Here is a 23,875-nt window from a genome sequence, read left to right as displayed (position 1 = left end):
CGCATGGTACCGCTTACCCGTTTGTACGGAGTCTTCTTTCTCATATCGCAACTCTACTTTCCATATCACCAACTGCATTTTGAAAATACGTCTCCTTCAATAAACCCACAATGTTCCAAAATAAAATCGTGAGTTCTCAAACTCACATACATAGTCGATGTTCTATTCCGTGCACAACCACCTTTCCTCCACCTTAGCTACAAGAGAAAAAAAAGCAACTATCCTACCCCGCAGCCTACACACACCAACACACCATCTTTCCCCCCTTCCTCCTCCACACCCGCATCCGCATGCGCATACGGATCCCTGTCTCGTAGGGACGGGCCGTTGGAGGGTTCAACACGTTGGCGCCAAGGTGGATGTCGGGATGGGGATTCGGCATCCCGAGACATACTTACCATCTTTGGAGAAACAATTTTTTTTACAGAGCCTACTACTATACTAGAAAAGCATGATTGCGGGATTTCAATAAGAATGTGGTTTCGAAAATGTTTTTTTCTGGGAATAAGTAGAGGAAGGGAGAGGGAGAAGGAAGTCGTGTCTCATGGTCGGCGGATACATCCGGCCTGGGAAGTTACCTGCAGTTGTGGGGCTAGTAATTGATGCTGTTGCTGAAAAGGGAATATGGGTACGGGTGCGTCCGCTTCCTTTGAGCCGAGATATTTGCTTTTTCTTTTGCATCGAAGCGGCTAAGAGGTTGCTTTTTTTCGAAGTTGGTGCTTGTATGTGTATACTAAACATCTGAATGTATACACACTATGTGGGGTTCATTGTAGATTGTTAATTAGCGATTGACTGTAGTATTTACGCTGATCTCATTGGGTAAATATGATCACTGAGACTTAGTACAATTAGCTTTTTTCTTGGTGCTGTCTTCTTGGTTCTCCAGTGCTTGCATTGATTCTGAAAATTGCTACGTAGACGAAAACGATGATTGGTTCAAGACAGGCAATAGTGGTGATAGAGTAGTCTGTATGCTTTAACTTGATATTCTGCACACATGAGGTATATCCTCGCCGGGAGCTATCAATCCAAGATTCATATGTATGTGGTGGCGTACCTAAGTTATCGTGTCCAAGCAAAGTTTTTACTAGAAAGAAGATACTAAAATAAGAGTGCTAGCATCGAGGTAGTTCAGTAATCTTCAAACTCTTTTGGTGTACAGTAATGATGGGTATGAGGTCTGATAGGATACGGTACTTGAAGCTGCAAACGCCGCGATTAGTCGGAACTTCTGACCAGTCAACATGCTAAAAAACTATTGAGGCTTTTCACCAACTGGATGCGGGCCGTATGAAAGGTTTCCACGTAAGTCCGAAAATGTGCTTTTTCCGAGAGCTACGTAACATCGGCAAAGTACATCCCTTGCCGACGGAAATAGCTCAATTGGGTCTTAGTCTCATCTATTGCCAAGACCCGCAGTTGTTTGTACCACCAACGTTGCGTGTAAGTCCCTTTTCAGGAAGTATTGTTCTCCATCATGTCAATAAACGAAACATCTTGCAAAGTTCAACATCTAAGCGAGTAATGGTAATGTGTCAGGGCATTGAGTAAAAGTCCAAGAAATGGTATATTTTGTTCGATTGGGTATCATACCTGTACGCCTGGAAATGCTCAGTTAATTCCTATACACTAGATGCATTTCAATCTGCTTCTTCTTCCTCCCCTGCTCGTTCCATACGTGCCCTGATGTCTCGTACAAGTGCTTTCGCATCCTCGACTTCCACGCCGTCTTGACAAAGCTCGTTCGCAAGCTCCATTGCTCTTTGATACATGCCACGCATGTACTCCCAACGTGCGAGCCACAGCCTAGCTTTGCTTGTTGTAGCAGTTACACCAACACCGCCTGCGCCCTCCATCCCAGCTTCTTCATAATCGGGGCCTTCCTCCTGAGCAAGGACAAGCTCCATATATGCTGCACACTCGTTCATGTTATTTATGCGCTCATAGAGCAGCGCAATTTGGTATAGCACATCGGGGTCCAGGACGCCCCCGGCAAGTCCAGAGACTTCGCCACTACCAAACGATGTGCCGACGCCTGCATCGTAGTAGGAACCAGCGACCAATGCACGCTTGTATGACCGTATTCCATTCATGACCTTGCCGACTTTGCCAAAACATTGTCCAACAGCCATCCAGAGCTTTGGATCGTACGGCCGCAACGCAGCGGCGCGTTGGTGGTAAAAGAGCGCATATGAATGCATTTCCAGCACTTCGTACGTTTGACCCAAACCATACCATGCGCGATAATCTTTGCGGTTGACATCGACAGCCCGCCGGTACGACTCAATGGCGGCATGGGTGTTCTTCATTTCAACAAACTCGTGACCCATCAATGTCCATGCTGACAAAAAGGTGCGATCGAGTGTCAGAGCTCTTCGAAAGTACATGACGGCCTTTTCGTGCTCGGATTTGAGTGAGTAGTAGTTGCCCACCACACAACACGTCTCTGGACGAAACTTGTCTGTGGAAGTGGCCAGCTGGGCTAAGAATGCAAGTTTGGGTCGCATGCCCATGACATAGAGAATGTTGGAGTAGTTGTCTAGATGGTCCACCCGGTGGGGATCGGAGATGAGGAGGTCAGAGAAGATTTGTTCGGCATCATCAAAGTCCTTGTTGTGGTAGTGGAGTAGAGCGCGTTGGGTCTTGAGAAAGGCCGAAGTGGGGAAAATGGTGAGAATCTGCGACAGCGACGAGTGTATCTGCTCGCTGACGACGTATAGCTCTTGCGAGGATGTGACATGGAAGATGAAGGTCATGAGATTTTGTGGTAGACGCGCGACGATTCGGTTGAGATCTTCGGTAGTGCTGAGCAGTGCCTGCAACTCTTGCCATGCACCCCAATTGTACGTGTATTGATGAAGACTCTTGACCAAATAGTCAATGGCAAGCTGCTCGTTCTTTCCTTTGGCCAGCACCATGCCGTACAGATACTCGAGCCAGCCTTGTGGTTGCCGCCCACTGTTAGGGAGATCTCTGAACCACTCGTCCAGGACAGCGGAAACAACTGGTAACTCTTTGTTCATGGTGACGCCTCCATCTTGGGGACCCAGTATCATCTCGCTATCCTCGTTCATGCGCTTCTCACCCGCAATGTACTTGGCATAGAGTGCCAGGAAGAGCGACTTCTGGCTGATGCCCTTGACTGTATCATTGGACAGTTTTCCCTTTGTTGGGGTAAACATGGTGGCCTTTCCCTTGGCCGACTTGGACTTTGACGTTGGGGTCGAAGAAGGATTCGACGCGCCCTTGGGCAAGGGCCCCGGGAGAAAGACGGCGGCACATCGATCGTATTCGCGACAGTCAAAGTATGTTTTTGCAAGGAGGAACTTGTGGGCTTCACGCGCTTCTAGACGCGCTTCAGTAGCGTCTTTGGGCACAGGTGCTGGTGTTGGTGGTGGGTGCGCGTCAGACATGGGCGAGTCGACATCCGTGTCTGAGCCATCATCGTCGTCAGGCGAAGGGAGAGAGTCGAGCAGTTCTGCAGCCCTTGTCAACATCAGTATACACGCGCCCGCCAGACATCACCCAAGGCCAGTACGCACCATTTGGCCGAGTGATAGAGGCAGCGCTCGGTGCAGCTAATGACGGCGTCCTGGAGCTGGGCCTTGAGCTGGGCCTCGTCAGCCTGCGATAAGGTGCCCATGACGAATCCAGACGAAAACAGGGTATCGCTGGTTTGGGCACAATTCTTCTATATACAGCGCGGTGATTACGGTTTCCGGGCAGAGCTTCGGTGACCGATGCACGCGTTGTTGTTGAGCTGCCTGTCTAGGGTACGTCGCGGTGGGGCAGCAACCAATTGCCCGGCTTAACCTTTTGCCGACAGACTTCCAGACTACAACTAGACACCGCCTCCATCAACATTTACTGCTGCCCCTCCCCATCTTGAATCTGTAAGCCACCTTCTGCCATCAAGATGCCGACCACAATAAAAGAGTTTGAGAGCGTATGGCCACGCATTGTCGCGGACCTGCAGGATCACTGCAAACAATACAAGCTGCCCCAGCAGTCTCTTGATTGGTTCACAAAGGTACGTCCTGCCCCACCACACAGCGAACATCTTCAGGGTCCATGATGCTCACCACGCCAAAACAAACAGTCGCTCGACTACAACACAGTCGGTGGAAAATGCAACCGAGGAATGTCCGTCATTGACACAACGTCCATCCTCCAGGGCAAGACGCTCGATCCCTCTTCTGAAGAGTACTTCCGCGCCGCTCTTCTAGGATGGATGATTGAACTTCTTCAAGCCTTTTTCCTCGTCTCTGACGACATTATGGACTCTTCCAAGACGCGTCGTGGAAGCCCCTGCTGGTACCTCGCGCCCAAGGTTGGCATGATTGCCATCAACGATGCTTTCATGCTCGAGTCTTCCATTTATGTACTGCTCAAGAAGCACTTCCGACAAGAAAAAAGCTACGTCGACATTGTCGAGCTGTTCCACGAGGTCACCTTCCAGACCGAATGTGGTCAGCTTTGCGATCTCCTCACTGCCCCAGAGGATGATGTCAACCTCGACAACTTCAGCCTCGACAAGTTCACCTTCATTGTCATTTACAAGACTGCTTACTACTCCTTCTACCTCCCCGTTGCCCTGGCTCTCTACTACGCTGGTGCCGCCACACCAAAGAACCTAAAAACCGCCGAGGACATTCTTGTCCCTATGGGCGAGTACTTCCAAGCTCAAGATGACTACCTCGATGCCTTCGCTGACCCTTCGGTTCTCGGCAAGATTGGGACCGACATCATGGACAACAAGTGTTCATGGCTCGTCAACCAGGCCTTGAAGAAGGTCAATCCCGAGCAACGGAAGCTGCTCGATGAGAACTATGGCCAGAAGGATTCTCAGAAGGAGGCCAAGGTCAAGGAACTGTACCACGAACTCAAGCTCAAGGAGTTCTATGAGCAGTGGGAGGAGGAGCGTGTTGCTGATCTGAGGGCCAAGATTGCCCAGGTTGATGAGAGCGAGGGTCTGAAGAAGGACATCTTCGAGCTTTTCCTCCAAAAGATCTACAAGCGCAGCAAGTAACTCCTGGGCAGACTACTACAACGCCAGCAATGAGATACCATATGATTCCACATTCAATTCCTACCGTTTCAACATGTCTCAAAGTGAATTTATATTCTCCACATGCATACGACGTGTCCCGATGCAATGATAAACCTAAGCACGAATTCCAGTTCCCCATGGGCTCGGCTAGCCTACCTAAAATAGCGCCATCCACAAGCGGCCCGAAGAGCCTCACCACATCCTACCAACGTCATCGCCATCACCAACCAACCATAAAAACGCCCAATTGCAGATCAGCAACCAACCATTCGCAACAATGACTTCTCCGCAAGCCGTGATCTCTGTAATCGGCTCTCTCAATGTCGACCTCGTCACACGCACCCACCGCATCCCCGTCGCAGGCGAAACCCTCGCCAGCGAATCCTTCAACATCGGCTGGGGCGGCAAAGGCGCCAATCAAGCCGTCGCCTGCGCCCGTCTCTCACGCACAAAAGCCCAAGTCACCGCTGCGCAAGCCTCCGATGTAGAGGTGCGCATGGTCGGTGCAGTCGGCCAAGATGAATTCCACCAGTCCTTCTTAAAAGCACTGCGAGACGATGGTCTCAACACCGACAAAGTAGAGATTCTCCCCGGAAAGAAGACGGGTGTAGCTGTCATTGTGGTTGAGACGGGTTCCGGAGAGAATCGCATCATGTTTAACCCTGGTGCGAATGGTGATGTTCCTGTCAAAGATCTCGTGGATGACGATGCGAGTGTTGCCTTGTTCCAGCTCGAGTTGCCGCTGCAGGTTGTGCTGCATAATATGGCTGTGGCACGCAAGAAGGGGGTGGAGACTATTATTAATCCTGCGCCTGCGATTGCGTTGCCGATGGAGGCGTATCAGGGGTTGGGGCATCTCATTGTTAATGAGACGGAGGCTGCCATTTTGAGTGGGATTGAAAAGCCAACGAATTGGGATGAGGTTGCGGGGATTTTTATTGCGAGGGGGGTGAAGAATGTGATTATCACTCTTGGAGGAGAGGTGAGTTTTCTTCAATGTCTTTGTGAATTGATACAGAGATTTTTTTTACTTACGGGATGTAATAGGGTGTCTTTTACAAGACAGCAAAACAGCAAGCTTCGTCTCAGCAAGGTGTCATTGTTCCAGCACGCAAGGTTCAAGTCGTTGACACAACGGCTGCTGGCGACACGTTTGCCGGTGCTTATACCGTTGCTGTAGCCCGCTGGAAAGTTATGTCAAAAGGTGCTGACTTCGATCTTGACGCGGCCATTGCGCAGGCAAACAGAGCTGCGTCAATGACTGTACAGAGGGAGGGCGCACAGTCAAGTATTCCATGGGCTGATGAAGTTCCAGAGTTATGAGTAAATCGCAGATTTGTAGCTATGACAGGCGGACTTAGATATGTAGGCCAAGAGTGAAACATTATGGGCACATGCATTTTCCATTCACATTGATGACTCTATTTCTAACCAGTAAATCCTAGAATTCAAAATATCCTTGGCCAACTTTTCCTATGTTTCCATTTCCATATCTCATCGGTGTCCATTGCAAGAACAGCAGTCACACTGATCTTCTTCCAGGTCATCGCCTGGACAAGGTAGCCAGCATTGATCTGCATTGGGTGTGTGGTTTTCGAGCATTGCGGAAGTATGTGGTGAGTGGTATTGTTTAGGTGAATCGATGTTCGAGGACGATATTGGTACGTGTGAGTATATGGAGTGGTAGGATCTGAAGTGCTGGATTTCAACGTTTCGGGGCAATATATCGTTTATAATAGATGGAAGTGTGAATGGCTTGAGTCAAGGTGGTCGTGTTGAGTTGGAGAGATGTGTTGTTCAAGTCGGGTCAAACGCAGGTATGATGCAGCTGGGAGCGAATAAAAGAACATGTTAGAGGAACCAGGCAGCAAACGACTTTCGAACAGCGCATGAAACACGATGCGTCACTTGCCATGTGTCCCAAAATGATGATTATAACACTGCCAGCAATTTAATTCTCCTTAACGAATCACAAACCAGAAAGGAGAAAAATGTAAGCGAACGTGACCCCCAACAAACGTGGGGAAATCCAGCTGAGCCACAAACGAGAGGATAACGGGGTGGCATGACCCAGACTTTGCATACGTACACCAGCAACTTTCCAGCGGCGGCCACCGCAGAAAGGGGCACCTACGTGGCTTTGCTTTTCACGGCCACCTCTCCAAACCTCCGCCCTTTTTTTTCTCTTTTCGACCCTTACTTAGGCTGCGCAAATGTACTTCCAATCGGCCCAAACTTGATGTTGGAAAAGACAACTTGAGCATTAGGACTGCTGGCCTCCACATCAGCAGGCACACCGCTACCGGCTTCGCATGCGCCGCGTGCCACACCGGGCTTCGCTGGATCCGCGTCGACGGGGTAGTTGCCATCGAGCCAGAGCATATTGGCGTAGTGGTCGTCCCAAAGCGACATGACGAGGACCATGCCCAGCGCCATACCCTTACCCATCGAGTCCATACCGCCAAACTTATTAAACGGATAGATTTCTTCCTGGAAGACTTCCTTCTGCGTGTCGCACCACTGCTGGGTGATTGAATTTCCTTTCTAAACTCATCTATCAGCTCTCTGCATCCTCATTCTTTTCGGATGTACGCAAAAACTCACCATGCCGGGAACAGTAGGCTCGGGGTTCGCAAAGACTTTACCGTTTTGTACGTAGAAGCGCTTGAGTTCTGTGAGTTTGTTGCCGGAGCCCAGGAATTGCGTTACGACGGTCATCTTCTTGCTGGTGTCGACGGTCTTGCCTTTGCCGTAGAAGTCTGTCACGCCAACGCGGAAGGGGTTGAAGTCGCAGCCGTTGGCGTCGCAGGTACCGGCGTAGCGGTCGAGTGAGTAGGTGCCGCCGCAGTTGTCGTCGACGCAGACGGAGTAGCCTTCCGGTTGGCAGGAATGTGGGGTTAGGGCTGTGGCCATGGAGTTTGCCTCCCAAACGTCCATCTCGGCACTGAAATGTTGTTAGACATGACCTTGAGGAGGAGCGAATGGACGTACCAGCATGCGCCCTTCTTGCCAATGCCTGCGTTGGGGTCGGAGGACGAGGCCGTCCAGCCTTCGGCGTTGGCTTGGCCGTCAATGTACTTCAAGTCTCGTGCGCACTGCGCATCGCAGTATCCTATGGGCTGTAAGAGACTTGTGCATGTTTTGTGACTTCATACTCCGTACCTGTTCCATATTTGGCACCTGGTGTTCCCTGACCCTTCTGAGGCATAGAGACAAAGTACAGAGCGCCATTCAGACCGCATGGCAACTGTGAGAGATCGACGTCGAAAGTGAATTCGTTGCCGATAAGTTGGAACATCTAACGCGCGAAAATTGTCCAGTCAGATTTTTTTGGATTCATAATATATCGAAGGAGGGCTTACCTCATAGTTGTTGGTATCCTTCATCAGATACGTACGGGACCCAATGTTGGTCGAGTACTGGCCCTTTGTAATGAACTTGAGACTAAGCGAGTTTCCAGACGTCGAGATACCATAGGTTCCACGGTAATCGGAGCCTTCAATCGCGCAGTTCTTGGTGCATGCTGCATTGTCGGGACAGGCGGTCTTGTTCCACTCGTTGCCGCTGTAGCAGTTCGTGTAGCCCCCGGTAGAATGGAGCCAACGCCAATTGGCATCAATGACGATTTCTCCATTCACGTTACTGCAGGACGTTCCGCCTGTGCCAGTGCAACGTTGCCATGTGATCTTTGGGTGCGTCTCTGTCTGTTGGGTTCCGATGACCCATCCGGATGCGCTATGAGCGCAGAAGGCCAGAACTGCCGCAGAGACAGAAACAAAAGACATGACTGAAAGATTGCGTGTTGATATTGAGCGCTTGGAAGCGGTAATGACTGGATTTGTAGAGTGGGACGTTCATGCCTTATATATGCCCCCAGGCCATGCTTTGTTTCTACGCCAGCACACCTTTGAACGAGCTGTTATGAAAGTTTCTTGGTACATTTCATCAAATTCACTATTGGGGTGGATCTCTCAGTCACTAGGCTGAATATCCAACGGGCCGTACAATCCGAATATATCTCAAAGGTCTCACTGTGACGGCACCCAAGGAGCTACAGCATCGTGTGATCAACTTTTTCATAGGCCCTGTTCATTACTTCCTGAGTCGTGAAGGTGCGTAACCTTCATGATTGGAACGCTTTCGCCAAGTAGTCAATACTCCGGTAGATGAAGTCAAGAGCCGTATAGCTGGGGTGCAGTGCGGGGTTAGCGCATAACAGGCGCACTATGGCATGTGGGGCGGATGCAGGTTGGTGAAAGCTTAAACCAAGCTTCTCTGGTATTACGTTGGAGTTGTTAATATTAATTTGGATGTTGCACGTGGAGGCTTGGAACCGCTTGTTCCAAGAATGCATCGGAAGTGGCATGTGTGCTTGAGAGAGTATTTTGTGGGGTCGACAATCAAATATAAATAATGTAGTAGAGGCATGGCGTGAGATTGGGTCGCACAATGGGGGACATGCGGCGGATTAGCTCATGCAATGACAGGCGGCGCGTTCAGAAGGCTGTCTTGAGAGTATCTTGAAGGTTCTTCCTTAGACAGAAGGGCACTACAGAAGCTGACACTCGAAGACACCATTTGAGATTGAGCTGGAGTAACATACTAAAGTGGTTACGGGACCTGATATGAGTGCCGATCAGACGCCGTGAACAGTGCACCTATTCCTATGACTAAGATATGGCCAATGAACCTCAACACAGGGCCCACATCTTCATCTAATGTCTTTCCATACCATATCTCCGCTGTTCAATCAAGTGAAGCGCAGGACCATATGCAGCATAGACCTTCTAACCCGTGATCTAACATCAACCGTTACACTACAGTATAGAGAAACATGATCTAATACTGACAGAGATCATGCGACGATCGGTGTATTTACGAGATTGTTCGGCTCTGTGCATTGGGTATAAGTGAAGATATTATGAACCTTACAAGAAAAGCCCCACCATATGTATTCAGGTATCTCACTCCTGTCATGAACTTGCCTTGGAAATGGAACAACTGTGCTCATTCTTCAGGCTCTACAACAATTTTTTGACAGAGCCAACTTGACCTTTGCAACCGCGATTATCACCTTATACCGAGTGGCTCAGGATAAACTAATGGTCAAACTCCAAGCTTTAGATAGTGTTGCTGTGGATACTTTGTTCATATGGTGGGGCTTGAAGTATTCTGTTCTTGTTCCTGGAACTGAATCGACTAGTTTTACAATTCTAGTTCGACAGGGCTAGTCTGGCTAGGGTACTGTCGATGTTTAGGTACGGTATGAGCGGACAGGGACTGGAGTGGATTGTTTACTGGGAAAATGTTGTATTCATTTCTTTGCTTCAATTTGTTGTACTCCAGATGTGTGTCGCTTCGTGTCAGTGCCTCTGGTTGACATGTCTCTTCACTATATCGTATTCAAATTTCCCAATTTTTGGGAGCGACAGGCAGAAACATTTCTAAAGCATCCTAATACCGCCATGGACCTTACCGGATGGTATTTGGGCACTATGTTTCATCTTTCGCTATCGCGCACGCGTTGAGTTGCTCAAATCGTCGTGTTCGCTCGTCAAAGGAAACCCTTGAAATATGCCCCTACTCGAGCTTTACTTGTGTCAAAAATCTTACACTGAGCTATATTTTGACAGCGGCGAAATGTGCATCCCAGAGCTGAGCAGGCACAAGTACGTTGATTTACATTTGAGCTAGGATGCACGCCTTACCTGATATGGACTTACTGCTACCAGTAGTCGAAGTGACATGCAAGTAGTGCAACTGTCAACCAACAAGATGCGACAAAGATTACCATGTTCTTGAGCAAAACGAGTCACACATTTTCAGGGGAACACGATAATGACGCAAGAATCCCCTAAGTTATTTACCCTGCACCGCGGAAGCGAGTAATGTCATGTGCCGAGTTAGGGGTAGGCTGGTCATTGGTTCTCCATATCGGGATCTCAAAAACGCTATTATCTCTGCGAATAATTACCTAATTTAGATATTTAATAGCTTATTTTATAGCCCCTAATCTAAGCTTCATTTTTGATTAATATAGTGATAAGTTAGCTATAATAGGTAGGAAGATATCTACGATTAGAGTGAAATATAGAGACCTAACTCTTAGTAAAGTAGGTAGACTAATTACTTCTTACCTATTAGAGTTAGACTATTAATATCTCAGGCAAACATAAAGCTTAGATTAGAGGCTATAAAATGAGCTACTACATGTCTACATTGGGTAATTATTCGCAGAGATAATCGCGTTTTTGAGATCCCAATGTGGAGACCTAATTGTAACGGCTCAGCGTCCGTTGCTACATACATCCGAATGGGATCCGAACTAGGGTACGATCTAGCCTAGTGGGAAAAACGACTATATAAACCCAACCTCTATAATAGCTTATTATGTAGATTTTTGATATCCTTTCGTACAAGGCCTATAGGTGTCTATTTGAATCAAGGCTCGTTTGATGTCCCACGCACTCCTATATGCCTCTGAGTGACTCTACTGCCGATACTGATCCGAGTCGTCTTGCCTGCGCCGTTACACTAATGACCAGCCTACTTACGAAGCTATTTACCTTATCCTACTCGCCCTAACCCGGATCGAGCTTAGAGAAGTATCAGCACCTAACACCGTGTAACACTACCCTACCCTACCCTACACCTACCCAACTCTTGGCAACCCTACCCAACCCTACCCTACCCAAATACCAGCCTGAATAAGTATAAGGAGGGGCGGTAGGACATATCTAATTAAGCTTCGGTAGTATTTCAGTAGTAATGCAGATCATCCCTGTCAGCAAGAACTTTTGAAAGACACCTTTGTACACAAGCTGCACACAGACAACGAGGACTCTGCCCTTGAACTCGGGGCTTTCGCGTGCAGTCAAAATAAAAGTGGCACCGGCTACTTGGAGCGCGGCTGGCATGTGGTGCTGATGAAACATTTCTACCGAGTCTCTCACGTTGTCATGTTCCGCGTTGCTATTGGCCGTCCCACCAAACTGGATCTATTGGCCTTTTATGCACCTCACTCCCAACTACTGTTTCGGGTTATATTAGCAAGGAGATGGATCCTTATTTGGCAACAACGCCTTGAAGCCCTCAGGCTGATGATTGCATTCGTTGAACGTGCGCAAGGGTGGCAAGGGATTTGCGCATGTTTAAGTTGGGCTTTACTGCTCATGCTATGATGTTTGGGCATCCTCGATCAACCCGCCCATCTCCAATCTCAACATGAGGGTCTCCTCGGGTTGCGCCATTTTGGCGACAGGCCTCATCTCGTCCGTTTCTGCTCAAGACGCAAACATTACACTTGTTCCCGCGGCTACCGGTTTCGAAGGAGACAACACCAACTTCATCTACGGCGCATCACCGCGCCTGGTTGTGAACGATGGTAGTGCAGCAGATGGGGGTTTCCGATCATTTGCCTTTTCGAACGGAACTTCCCTTGTAGGAAGTTTCCATGAAAGGAGTGGTCGATCCAAGATAGCGGTACCAATTCACGACATCGATGGCCGTGATCTCATTGTCAACATACCCGCGCCAGACTCCTTGATCAGAATCTTTGAGGGTCAAACAGGAAAGAGACTTAAAAGCAACAACAAGATTCAGCTTGGTGATTGGAGCACTGCCTGCACTTGGCGTAGCGCAAAGAGTGGGGAAAGCTACATCTTCCTGTTCGGAAAGAAAATGGTAGTGCAGTTTTTGATTCGAGATCGCAAAGACCAACCCGAAGTCTTAGAGGTAAAACCACCTGCGCCATCTTTTGAAGGAAACTCCGAAGCTGACTTATTCAAGATTCAAACTTTTCCTGTCGATATCGAGGGCGAGAGTTGCTCTGTTTTTTCCAATGGCCAAGTCTTCTTCTCAGCCGAGGACCGGCCATTGTACTCGTTCCAGGCTTCGGAGACCCCCGGAGCTCCGGCAATCCAGACTGTGGCCAACGACGTGAAGGTTGCTGGCCTAGCTACCTACTATGGCACTTCTGAGGACTACCTTTTCGTCGCCCATGACACGACGCTTGATGTGTATGACGCGACAGTGAAACTAAAGGGAAGCATTGCATTGAGTGGAATATCAGAGCTATCCATTGAGGGAGGGCTCTCCATTCTGCAATCGGCTATTGCTGGCTATCCATCCGGTGTTGTCGCATTTGCCTTCGAGGGTGAGGAAGACACTGGCGTTGCTGTGGGCTCTCTCTCGGGTGCTCTAGAATCCCTAGGTATCCAACCCAACACCAAGTACAATCCCGCAAGCAAGCCTTGCAAGGATTGCGAGAGCGCCATCTCAAAGGCTTGTTCCTACAATGGAGTTCTTGGTAACGCAGGATGTTCTTGCTTCGCCGGTTTTACTGGTCGGGGTTGTTCTAAGACGGTCTGCAAAAATGACTGTTCTGGACAGGGAGATTGTGTTGGTCCTAACGTATGCAGCTGCAAAGACTCATGGGCGGGACCGGATTGCTCGTTTCTCGCTGTCAAGCCCAAATACGAGACTGAAGCTAACGGTGGCGACGGCGATGACCCAGCGATCTGGATACATGCCACCAGGCCGGATCAAAGCAAGGTCATTACTACAACCAAATCTGAGGAAGGCGAGGGCTTTGGTGTCTTTGATTTGCAGGGAAAGCTCTTGCAACACCTGACGGCGAGCAAACCGAACAACGTCGATATCATTTACAACTTTACAGCTGGTACTCGCACAGTGGATCTTGCATATGCTGCATGCCGTGGCGATAACACTCTCTGGTAAGTAGCGAAGCTGTAGGCAAGAGACTTTGGCTAACAGGATGAAGTCTGGTGGAAGTCAATAGCACAGGCTATCTCAGTGAGATATCAGGAGGTATCCAACCTCTCCCCGAAGACTATGAACCATACGGGTCGTGTAACTACCGGTCCAAGGTCTCAGGAAAGGAGTACCTGTTCGTAAACAACAAAGCAGCCCAGTATTTGCAATACGAGCTTACGAGCAGCTCCAATGGTACCTTGAAATCTACCCTCGTACGTGAGTTCCAAGGTGGTTCCGGCGGTCAGGTTGAAGGTTGCGTTAGCGATGATAGTGCTGGATACGTGTTCATTAGCGAAGAAGGGCTAGGGATCTGGCGATATGAGGCCGAGCCCAATGGCTCTAAGACGGGTGTTCAAATCGCCAAGATAGGTGATGAGAGCGGTCTCCAGGCTGACGCGGAGGGGCTCACGCTTGTGCCTGCTAAGTCTGGACCTGACGGCTATATTATGGTCTCGTCGCAGGGAATTTCGTCATACATCATCTATGAGCGAGCACCGCCGCATGCGTACGTTAGCAGGTTCACTATCGTGGACAACAAGAAAAAGGGAATCGACCATGTAAGCAATACGGATGGAATTGCTGCGGTGGGCAACGCACTTAACAAGGACTTTCCACGCGGCTTGTTTGTTACGCACGACGATGCTAATGAGCTTGCTGAGGGAGGGACTGCGAAGGAGGCGAGCTTCAAGCTGGTGAGCTTGGTCGATATATTGGGAGAGAAGAGAGCGAAGAAGTTGGGCTACTAGATATTTATGTATGTAGCAAGCGTCAATAATGGACTGGTTCGATCGTCCCAATAAACACCCGCTGGAATGATTATGTAATTACGCTAAGAGGATGGCACGCGTGGTGCTACGCGTGATCACGTGCGCGCACCGACCATTTCGATGCTCATTTGTAGCGGGGTGGGCCGACGAGGATGAAGATGCCCCGCTGTGAAAGTCACTGTGCACCGTAACCCCTCTGGACGTGTGGTAAGACGTGGGGCCGGCTTCTCAATCCAACAGAATCGTAGTTCAGTGCCAGGATGTCTGTTGAAAGCCCAACGCAGAAGCTAGACCAATTGCCAGCCGAGATGCTTGAGTTCACGCTTCTCAAGGCGGCAGGCTCCCTGGCTCCACGACTTGGCCGCCTGTCGGTGCCAGGACGCAACAAGATACTGACCCCTGGCTTCATCGGCAGCACGTCGCGCGGTATCATTCCGCACATCTCCCAAGATAATTTCCAGAAAAAGGTCGGCCTAGAGGGCGTCTATGTTCCGCTCGAAGATTGTGGGTAGCGCAGCCATCAGCAGCTCCAGCACATGGCTGACTCTTTGCAGTCGTGGAAAAGCACCCTCAAAAAACACCGCCTGTACTGAAGTATGACGTTCCCGATCCACTCCGCAACTTCATCGCTCTCCCTCCAGAGACACTCCTCGTCCTGGGTGCGCGTCGCAATCCGCCCATACCGAGCCCCCACGCAAACTCAAACACGGAAGTAGGCCTCTTGACTTCTGTCGGCTTCACCACTGTCTCGTCGGAATTTTATGCCGCCGCTACGAACAAGCTACAACCGGATGTTGTTGTCGGGCTGGCCGATATTCCCTTTGGCCAGGAGTCCGTGAGCCTCAAGCGCAAAGACAGGATGAGCGACAGGACCGAGACGTGGCTGCGCGATTTGGTCATTAAGCAAGGCACAGTGGATAATCAAGGCAAAGGTTGCGCTATCTTTGCGCCCATACTGCCTATTGAGCGCGACCTCCAGTCATGGTATCTCGAACATCTACTCGACGACATGGTGGACAAAATCAGCGGTGTTGCTATATACGACGCCTATCTACTCGATGACCTCCCAGACCAATTGCACCACCTTCCCAGATTGTCTTTCCATGCCCCAGCCACCCCCCACGAGCTTCTCCGTCACATCAGCCTGGGCATGGATATATTTACCGTCCCTTTTGTAAACGATGCTACAGATGCTGGCATCGTGCTCGATTTCACCTTCCCAGCGCCCAGGAACGAGTCAAGTGACACTACCCGCCGCTCTTTAGGAATTGATATGTGGGGTGGCCATTATGCGCAATCCATCACCCCGCTTTCAGACGGCTGCACTTGCTATGCCTGTATGAAGCATCATCGCGCCTTTCTTCAACACCTCCTTGCTGCCAAAGAAATGCTAGGTTGGGTGTTGATTCAGATGCACAATCACGCCATCCTCTCAGCTTTTTTTGCTGGAGTACGAGCCTCAATCGAAGCTGGAACCTTTGATGCTGACGTGGCTGCGTTTGAAGCCTACTACGAACCCATCCTTCCCGAAAAGACTGGCCAAGGTCCGCGTGTGAGGGGCTACCAATTCAAGAGCGAGTCACATGCCAAGAAAGAAAAGAAGAATCCGAAAGCATTCAAGAAGTTCAGTGAAAGTGAAATCTTGAAGCTCAAGGCTGCACATGGTCAGCAGCCAAACTCGAACCCCGAAACAAGAGACTATATTGACGATGAGGCTCTGGTGGGGTTAGTAGGCATGGAACACACTGCCGTTGATCCGGATCCTCTCAAGCAAATAGATGGTTTGGTCATAGAAGACGATAGACCAAATTGAGCTCTCTGAAGCTCCATTCCATGCCATTTCATACCATTTCATGCCTTTGACATCTTAAATACACAATAATCATGAGGCCGCCTCATAGTCCCTTCTTTTCCTGCAGCATACGAATTCACCTGATCGAATCTCATGTCCGCATGGTCAAACATCCAATCCTGACATCGCACGTCATCTCTGGCTCGTCTTTTTCGTATGCAGTCTCGCTTGCGGTTATCAAAACGTGGTCAACGTCCAATCGAAGAAACTTCGCACCAGTACTGGTAGTAATGTCGGATACCCAAGATGGCGTCGAGGAAATGCTTGAGAATTGCCATGTAGATTTGGCCTCTCGTACGAATGGAAAGGACTTGGAGAGACTGGCGTATAAAACAAAGAAGAAGAGATGGATCATTATGCTGAGCGATTGCGCCTGGCCTTTTGTGCTGTTTTGTTCGGGAGAAGGATGATAGTCAATCTCTGCTTAACCTTGCAGCCAAACTATTGTCCCTCATCGCAATGACCTCTTGATATATAATCCTTCAAACGCAGAGATACTCCGCTCTTTCCGCGCTATGTGCGCATTTCCATCAGTTTATCACGCCTTGTACAACATGGAAAGAGGTGATGGTACAACACATTTGATCCCCCATCTACATATCCTTTGATTGCTGCTGCTTCCCGCGGTAAGTTACCGAACCGGTACCGCAGCATGCACTGTGGTTTCAATGGTTGGTAAGCTCAGGTTTGGTACTACAAACGAAGAAAAGGGTTAACTGTTTTCATGCTTAGCGATGCTTAGCAAAGCTTGCGTGGTATGAGACCTGACTGGCCCCGTCAGCAATCACCATGATATCCGTTTCACTGTTGCACTCGAATGGCAACATGCCCCAAAAAGGTCTCTCAGTACTTCGCAACGGACTGTGATGAGCGAAAAGAGGAGGCGGCTGGTCGCCAAGTACAAGTATCGCATCATGATTGGTGTAGTGCGGTTGTGCTAGAGCTGCATCAGCTACCACACACCTTTCTCAGCGTGTCTTCCAACCTTCGGTAGTTTTCTTCTTTAAATTTTACATCCAGGTTCTCTATATCATATTACATTGCATTCCTGATGCGATGCGCAAAGTCCTCTGAGCTGTTCGAGCATACAAGAGATAAGAATCGAACGGCATCGCACTTAAGCAGGTGGCGAAAACACGCCTCATTCAGAGTATGTGATTGGCATACGAAAGTATGGCTTGACCAAATGGTCTCAAGCCACCTCTGCCTCAACCTTCATGTTCCCCACTTAGTGTTGTGTGCTAGTGCAGCCACCTATCTGAACCCTACGCCACAGCGAGCATTGCGCTGGTCAGATCCAGACAATGCTGACGAGAATTTCAAGCACCTGCCACATGATCCTATACACGTCGACCTGCAAGAGCGAGTCAATGATAAATTTCTCGCTTCTGCTGTCAGCCGTTGGCTTCAGGATTCGTTTAGATTGTGCTCGGTTGCTAGTCGCCCGTCGCTGGTTCTTCAGCCAGCACACTATTGAACGATGGGCTGGTGCCATCTGGCCTGAGACAAGGGGCGTTCTAGCTCTCAGTCAGCCGTGGCGCAACTCAATCAAGCCATAAATTCAGTGAGACTAGATAGATATATCGCGCAATGTCCGCATTTCGCATCGATAGCAAAACAGCACCATCTGGTATTCGTCGTTATGGCTGATATCGAAAAATTCGATCTTGTCGTCGTTGGTGCAGGTATACACGGCCTAGTCATCGCCAAAACATATCGCGATGTTCACCCCGAGGCGTCAATTTTGGTTCTCGACAAGTCCCCCTCAATAGGAGGGGTATGGGCAAAAGAAAAACTGTACCCAGGACTTCATACAAACAACCATTTCCGCACGTTCGAGGTACATGTGCGCCTCCAGGAAGCAAGGCGAGTGAGGCTGACTCGGGTATAGTTTAGCGACCTTCCCATGGATACAGAGGGCTTCGACCTTGTAGACGGTCATATACCTGGAGAACATGTCAACAAGTACTTGCACAGCTACGTGGAAACCTTCGATTTGGCAAAACACATGCGTCTCGAAACCAGTGTCAAATCAGCCGTGGACCAAGGATCGATGGGCTGGATATTAACCGTCTCACAACATACAAACTCGACCGAAATAGAGCACCAAATCGAGGCTTCGAGGTTAGTCGTTGCAACGGGGCTGACTTCGGAACCCTCGATGCCCAAACTTGATGGGAAGGAAACATTTGGTGCACCAATATATCACTCGAGCGAATTTGCAAAAGCCGAGGGCGGCCTGGGACCGTATAAGAAGATTACTCTACTCAGCGGCGCCAAATTCTCATGGGATATTGCATATGCTTATGCCTCCGCAGGCGTCCAAGTGGACTGGATCATCCGGGAATCAGGCCACGGTCCTTGTTGGATGATGCCAAACCGTCTGACGCCTTTAAAGATCATCCCGGAGCTACTTATACAAACACGACTGATTACATGGCTTAGCCCGAGCATGTGGGATGATGGCTTCACTTACATCCGCAACTTCTTCCATCAGCATTGGTTCGGAAAGAAGATCTCAGACGCCCTTTTCAAGAAGATGCAGCACGCCACTGAACAAATCAACGGCTACGATTCCCATCCCGAAACCGCAAAGCTCAAACCCTGGGACGACGTCTTCTTCATCGGCACAAACCGCGGTCTCTTGAACTATAAAAGCGACTTCTTCGAGCTTGTGCGCAACGGCATGATCAAAGTTCACATCGCAGACATCTCGCACCTTTCTCCCCACACCATCCACCTCTCCACCGGCACTGCAATCGAATCCGACGTCCTAATATGCGGCACAGGCTGGAAAGACACACCTCAGCTCGACTTCCAAACAACCAAAGACCTCGGTCTCCCCGGCCACACCTCCAAAACACCAAAAGACCACATCCGCGCCGCCGACGCCCAAATCTTCGCCACCTTCCCCAAACTCCAGAACCAGCCTACCCCACGCAATGCGTCTGCAGAAAAGACTAGCAAGGAAAACCAGCAAGAACCCTACCGCCTCTACCGCTACATAGTGCCTCCCGCATTCATCCCAACCCGCACCCTCGCCTTCGCTGGCGCCTACCGCAGCCCCGCCACAACCATAATATCGCAAACCCAAGCGCTATGGATAACCGCCTACCTCGACGACCGCATCCCGTCCCTCCAGAACATGACAGCATCCAAGCGCATCATGTACGAAACAGTGCTGCACACGCAGTTTAGCAGGTGGCGCTACAGCCGCGGGTTCGGGGCCAGGTTCCCGGATATGTTTTTTGATTGTTTGCCGTATGTGGATCGGTTGTTGCGGGATGTTGGGGTGAGGAATGAGAGGAAGGGGAGTTGGTGGAGGGAGAGGTTTACGGCGTATATGCCGGGGGATTATAGGGGGGTTGTTGGGGAGTATTTGGCGTTGGGAAGGTGAGGCATGCGGATTGTGATATGATATGATAGATTCCGTTGTATGTAAAAGAAGAGGATGAGAGGCATTTGCATCGTTTTCTCTTTGAACTGTATACTGCTCAAGTGTGCCTCGTCGCACAGAGTTCCAGAGCTTCGTGTACTTGGAATCTAAGTGCTGGTATCCAGTGCACCCCCTTTTTTGCTCTCGACAAACCCAAAAAGGACATCCATCTTTTTGATAGTGTCATCTCTCAACTTCTTTTCTGGCCATTCTTCACTTGGGAGATTCACATTCTTCTCGCCCCTCAGCTGTCTCGGTACAGGCACATTCTTTCCAGTCCTCTCATCCATGAAGCCATAGAGGATAAAATCCATATAGTACTTTTGGACGTGTAGGTCCCTTCGGATGCCCTCAGCAATGACCATATCAACGGCGTGCTCCATCTTGGCACCGTCCCTGTGCCAGCCCTCACGAGCCAAAATACCTAGTGGATCCTCCTCTTCGTCCGTCATATTTTGAAACATAGCATGCATTTGTGCATCAAGATCATCTGCATGGTATGTCCTGACCACCATACTACTTAACGTGTCGTAGCCCAACTTGAGTTTGCCACTCAGCACCTTCCACAGCGTACTTAAACTCTTCTGGCCGAGTAGCAAAGACGCAAGCTGACAACAACCATTTCCTAGAATAGGGTCTGAAAAACGCATGTCGAGCTTCACAAGAAGAAGCTGAAAGTTGATGATGTCGGCATCAGCCCAGATCTCTTTATCCTTAAGGAAAGAGAGGCGCAGCTTTGTAGTTTTCATCTCCATGAGACACCAAAACTTCATGAGTGTAGCTTCACATGCAGCAGGTACCCTATGGCCTTCCATGCTGAGGATTGTAAGGATGGATCGAACAATTTTCTGGCGCCAGAGTATCATGCCGACCCAGCGGAAGCCGGGCACATCACGCGCTAGCCACTGCCGCTCATCCATTGGCCTGAGCATCGGATCTGAGATGCATAGTTGCGGATACAGCACCCAGCTGAAGATGTGACTGGCCAGAGGAGCATGGTGATGGGCATAGTCGTGGATGAGTGAGACGCTGTACTTGTTGAGGCGATAATGAAACTCCTTATCAATGGCGTAGAGGTCGATAATGGAAGAATACGGCAGGCGAAGAGCAAACTGAAAGAAGAGGTTATTGTGCCGGAGAATAGCCTTGTAGACGCTAAATGGCCGCTTTTGGGTGTCATTTCGAGGGGGAGAGTCCGTTCGAGACGAGGGAATGTCTAGACCCCACATTTCAGAAGCAGCATTGTGATGCCGGTGATGGTAGCGACGGAGGACGCGGGGCGGAGGGTCCTGGGAGTACAATGCAGATATCTCCGTGTTCGACGTATCTTCTACTGTGCGCTTTCTATTTTCATTGGTGCTATGAAAGTCAAGATCCATCGTGTTTGATGTACCATTTGGTGTGGGAGTTGCTGTCCAGTTTGGGCCAGCCCACTGTGGGATCAGTTAGTAGTACCAACATCATGGAGCAACCTAATGAAGGTGAAGGTGAAGGTGATGCCATGCCAAAGGCTATGTGAATTCTAGGAGAGTGTGTGGTTTGACATGTGCTTGGGATTTTTGACGGCGCGCCGACGTCATTGGCCAGTGCCCATGCAACCCCGCAGTCGGCTCTTTATCGCTCGTCCCTGCATAATTCCAATAGTGCTGGCCAAATTCGCGTCCTGAACAGCTTCTTTGTTATGAGGGGTATACTCGAACCCAAATAATCTATACTGAAGAGGAGCTGCTTGGTGAGTAAAGGTACCGTACTTTTGTCAGCCTGCTGGTAAGACGCCCTCGGAGCTCATTTCCTGACTGGAAATAGTGCTATCTTCCACGCCTAGGCAGCAGGCCATCAACATTGCGACCATCCATCAATATACACCCATATCCAAGTCATAAATCGCGTGTCATGGCTTCAGCTTCTCTTAGCAGCGCGAAATCGCGGCTTCCCAACGAACTTGCCCTTCTCGTAATCGACCATCTCGAAGGCAGCAACAAGGCTCTATGTGCGCTCGCCCAAACGTGTCGTAGCATGCAGCATCTGGCTGAAGAGCGACTCTACAAGACAGTCGAGCTTCTCTCAGTCAAGAATCTCCATGCCATCATCTCAGCCTTCACGCTGCGCCGTGAGCGCATCCGCGCCGTACAAACACTGAAAATCCTATATCAATACCAGCCAGGGGACTTGAAAGACAGCGACGAATTGCGGGGGACGTTCAACGAATATGTCGCCGATATGGTCAATCTGCGAGATTGGCACATTGAAAGCCCATATGACAACTTTCATTGGGAAGGTGCTGGTGGCGAGGCTTGGGTTGAAGGCGACATGCAGCGCTTCCGACGCGCACTGGACACTGCATGCGCAGAAGGCCCCAGAGAGGCAGACAACATTCTGGCAGAACAACGCCTTGGCAAACATGTCGAGCGAACCGTAGGACTGGCTTTGCTAGAGCGTCTGACGATTCATTCACACGGTGCTGACACGGATTTCTGGGAGTTCAATGGTTTTCATTGTCTCTTTCAACACCCCACCCTTCGCCATCTTCATATCTCTTGCGTTGCTTTTCCAGATGCAGAAATTCCCCAACTTGCCACACATATCGGCAAAACACCCCTAACATCACTGTATTTTGACGAGTGCGAGCTTCAGCCTAAGAGTTTGCTGAGTATTTTGCGCACACCAGCACGACTCAAGTCATTGACCCTCGGCGAAAATGTCTTCAATGTCAACCGGTCGCGGGGTGCCAAACCTATTCTATCTAGAGACCCAGGCGCTTCGTTGAAGGCACTATCGGCTGTTGCGCATTCACTAGAAAGACTTACACACCTTGACCCTGGGTGGCATCTAGATACGAGCCCGCATGTTTTTCGCAGTGTTCGGCCTCCTGGCGAGGGCATGCGCAACTTCCATGCTCTTGACTACATGGAGTGCGATACAACTTCATTCCTGCATACAGCCATTGTAATGAACCGCGATCTAGCTCCTCCTCAACTTCACACACTTCGAATCCGTCGACACTGGGATGTTCCTGTTGATTTTTGGGATCATCCCCCCGACTTCGATCATTACGCTGCGCTCCCGTCCCTCGACACCCTTGAACTTATGCAATCTTCATACATCTGGTAAGTTATAGAACAATAGTGATACTATTGGAAAGAGGCCGCTCGGTCTTGTAGCATTCACTGACAATGAGTAGGCTCGATCTGTCTGAACCAAGCTACATCTGCAACCCTGAGTCTCTTCGCAATAGGCATGCAAAGGCATACAAACTTTTCAAAGCTGGCATCAATCTCCGGATGCTGATAGAGTTGCATAAGAGCCCAAGCCTGATACCCCCATATTTGCACAATGAACGTGTTCCAGTCGTTCATTGTGTGTACGATGCCGATGAAGTGGGTTTCCGTCGGCATATAGTAAATCCGGGCGACATAGTGAAATTTGGTGTACCGCCCCCTGAGACGGATCAATTAGGCGAACTTGACATCAACGAGATATTAACTAGCACGCGGCGTGATCTACATCGCCTGAGGCACAAGTTTGTGCGACCTGGTCGCCGGCTTCCATTCATGGAAATTTTTGAAACCGATGAAGAGGCTGATGCACTGGTTGACACGGACGACGATTTCGAAGTAGACGACCTGGAGGAAGATGATGACATGGAGCTCGACCTTGAGCTGGATGAAGACGACGGGTTTATGGACGACGAGAGTCTGCAATTTTTCGAGCACGATGGGGAGTTTTACGTCACCATGTACGAAACGGCTACCGAGGATGAAGACGAGGAAGAAGAGATGCACGATGCGGTAGAAAACCAACAGACTCATCCTAGCGATGTTGACTGAGGAGGGGTAGTAGCAGGGAAGTCAGCATGTAAGGTTTCAGTACTAGCAAGTTTACTAAACATGTATTTGATCGCGATTCAAATCATACAAATAGTACTCGGGAACCACTCTCGTTAAAACATTGCCCAATCAAATGTGTTGGGATAAATCCACTATACTCTGATC

General features: G+C 49.6%; 10 protein-coding genes across 10 annotated transcripts; 7 read left to right on the top strand and 3 right to left on the bottom strand.

Moving 5' to 3' along the window:
- Nucleotides 1–1,643: 1,643 nt before the first annotated feature.
- On the bottom strand, nucleotides 1,644–3,646 carry COCVIDRAFT_14151 (hypothetical protein; the record flags this gene model as incomplete). The annotated part of the gene is made up of 2 exons (XM_014703263.1): nucleotides 1,644–3,489; nucleotides 3,546–3,646. The coding sequence occupies 2 exons, from the start codon at nucleotides 3,644–3,646 to the stop codon at nucleotides 1,644–1,646; spliced, it is 1,947 nt and encodes a 648-aa protein (XP_014558749.1).
- Nucleotides 3,647–3,919: 273 nt separating this feature from the next.
- Nucleotides 3,920–5,032, top strand: COCVIDRAFT_35876 (hypothetical protein; the record flags this gene model as incomplete). The annotated part of the gene is made up of 2 exons (XM_014703338.1): nucleotides 3,920–4,033; nucleotides 4,103–5,032. 2 exons carry the CDS (start codon nucleotides 3,920–3,922, stop codon nucleotides 5,030–5,032), a joined length of 1,044 nt encoding a protein of 347 aa, XP_014558824.1.
- Nucleotides 5,033–5,330: 298 nt separating this feature from the next.
- Nucleotides 5,331–6,376, top strand: COCVIDRAFT_14149 (hypothetical protein; the record flags this gene model as incomplete). Its single annotated transcript, XM_014703262.1, has 2 exons — nucleotides 5,331–6,035; nucleotides 6,101–6,376. 2 exons carry the CDS (start codon nucleotides 5,331–5,333, stop codon nucleotides 6,374–6,376), a joined length of 981 nt encoding a protein of 326 aa, XP_014558748.1.
- Nucleotides 6,377–7,249: 873 nt separating this feature from the next.
- On the bottom strand, nucleotides 7,250–8,838 carry COCVIDRAFT_24767 (glycoside hydrolase family 7 protein; the record flags this gene model as incomplete). The annotated part of the gene is made up of 5 exons (XM_014703282.1): nucleotides 7,250–7,597; nucleotides 7,658–7,997; nucleotides 8,045–8,165; nucleotides 8,216–8,351; nucleotides 8,416–8,838. The coding sequence occupies 5 exons, from the start codon at nucleotides 8,836–8,838 to the stop codon at nucleotides 7,250–7,252; spliced, it is 1,368 nt and encodes a 455-aa protein (XP_014558768.1).
- A 3,439-nt stretch (nucleotides 8,839–12,277) lies between these two features.
- COCVIDRAFT_93669 (hypothetical protein) lies at nucleotides 12,278–14,574 on the top strand (the record flags this gene model as incomplete). Its single annotated transcript, XM_014703337.1, has 2 exons — nucleotides 12,278–13,788; nucleotides 13,836–14,574. The coding sequence occupies 2 exons, from the start codon at nucleotides 12,278–12,280 to the stop codon at nucleotides 14,572–14,574; spliced, it is 2,250 nt and encodes a 749-aa protein (XP_014558823.1).
- Nucleotides 14,575–14,855: 281 nt separating this feature from the next.
- Nucleotides 14,856–16,408, top strand: COCVIDRAFT_93417 (hypothetical protein; the record flags this gene model as incomplete). Its single annotated transcript, XM_014703336.1, has 2 exons — nucleotides 14,856–15,099; nucleotides 15,150–16,408. 2 exons carry the CDS (start codon nucleotides 14,856–14,858, stop codon nucleotides 16,406–16,408), a joined length of 1,503 nt encoding a protein of 500 aa, XP_014558822.1.
- A 1,409-nt stretch (nucleotides 16,409–17,817) lies between these two features.
- Nucleotides 17,818–18,006, top strand: COCVIDRAFT_93391 (hypothetical protein; the record flags this gene model as incomplete). The annotated part of the gene is made up of 1 exon (XM_014703335.1): nucleotides 17,818–18,006. The coding sequence occupies one exon, from the start codon at nucleotides 17,818–17,820 to the stop codon at nucleotides 18,004–18,006; it is 189 nt and encodes a 62-aa protein (XP_014558821.1).
- Nucleotides 18,007–18,089: 83 nt separating this feature from the next.
- On the top strand, nucleotides 18,090–19,844 carry COCVIDRAFT_24764 (hypothetical protein; the record flags this gene model as incomplete). The annotated part of the gene is made up of 2 exons (XM_014703281.1): nucleotides 18,090–18,287; nucleotides 18,339–19,844. The coding sequence occupies 2 exons, from the start codon at nucleotides 18,090–18,092 to the stop codon at nucleotides 19,842–19,844; spliced, it is 1,704 nt and encodes a 567-aa protein (XP_014558767.1).
- A 146-nt stretch (nucleotides 19,845–19,990) lies between these two features.
- Nucleotides 19,991–21,262, bottom strand: COCVIDRAFT_35870 (hypothetical protein; the record flags this gene model as incomplete). Its single annotated transcript, XM_014703334.1, has 1 exon — nucleotides 19,991–21,262. One exon carries the CDS (start codon nucleotides 21,260–21,262, stop codon nucleotides 19,991–19,993), a length of 1,272 nt encoding a protein of 423 aa, XP_014558820.1.
- Nucleotides 21,263–21,776: 514 nt separating this feature from the next.
- COCVIDRAFT_93624 (hypothetical protein) lies at nucleotides 21,777–23,710 on the top strand (the record flags this gene model as incomplete). The annotated part of the gene is made up of 2 exons (XM_014703333.1): nucleotides 21,777–22,990; nucleotides 23,065–23,710. The coding sequence occupies 2 exons, from the start codon at nucleotides 21,777–21,779 to the stop codon at nucleotides 23,708–23,710; spliced, it is 1,860 nt and encodes a 619-aa protein (XP_014558819.1).
- Nucleotides 23,711–23,875: the final 165 nt, after the last annotated feature.

The sequence above is a fragment of the Bipolaris victoriae genome (assembly GCF_000527765.1).
Source record: "Bipolaris victoriae FI3 unplaced genomic scaffold scaffold_23, whole genome shotgun sequence".
In the NCBI taxonomy this organism is placed as follows: Eukaryota; Fungi; Ascomycota; class Dothideomycetes; order Pleosporales; family Pleosporaceae; genus Bipolaris; species Bipolaris victoriae.
The sequence above is the reverse complement of the archived record's forward strand: the minus strand, read 5'-3'. Positions and strand labels throughout refer to the sequence as shown.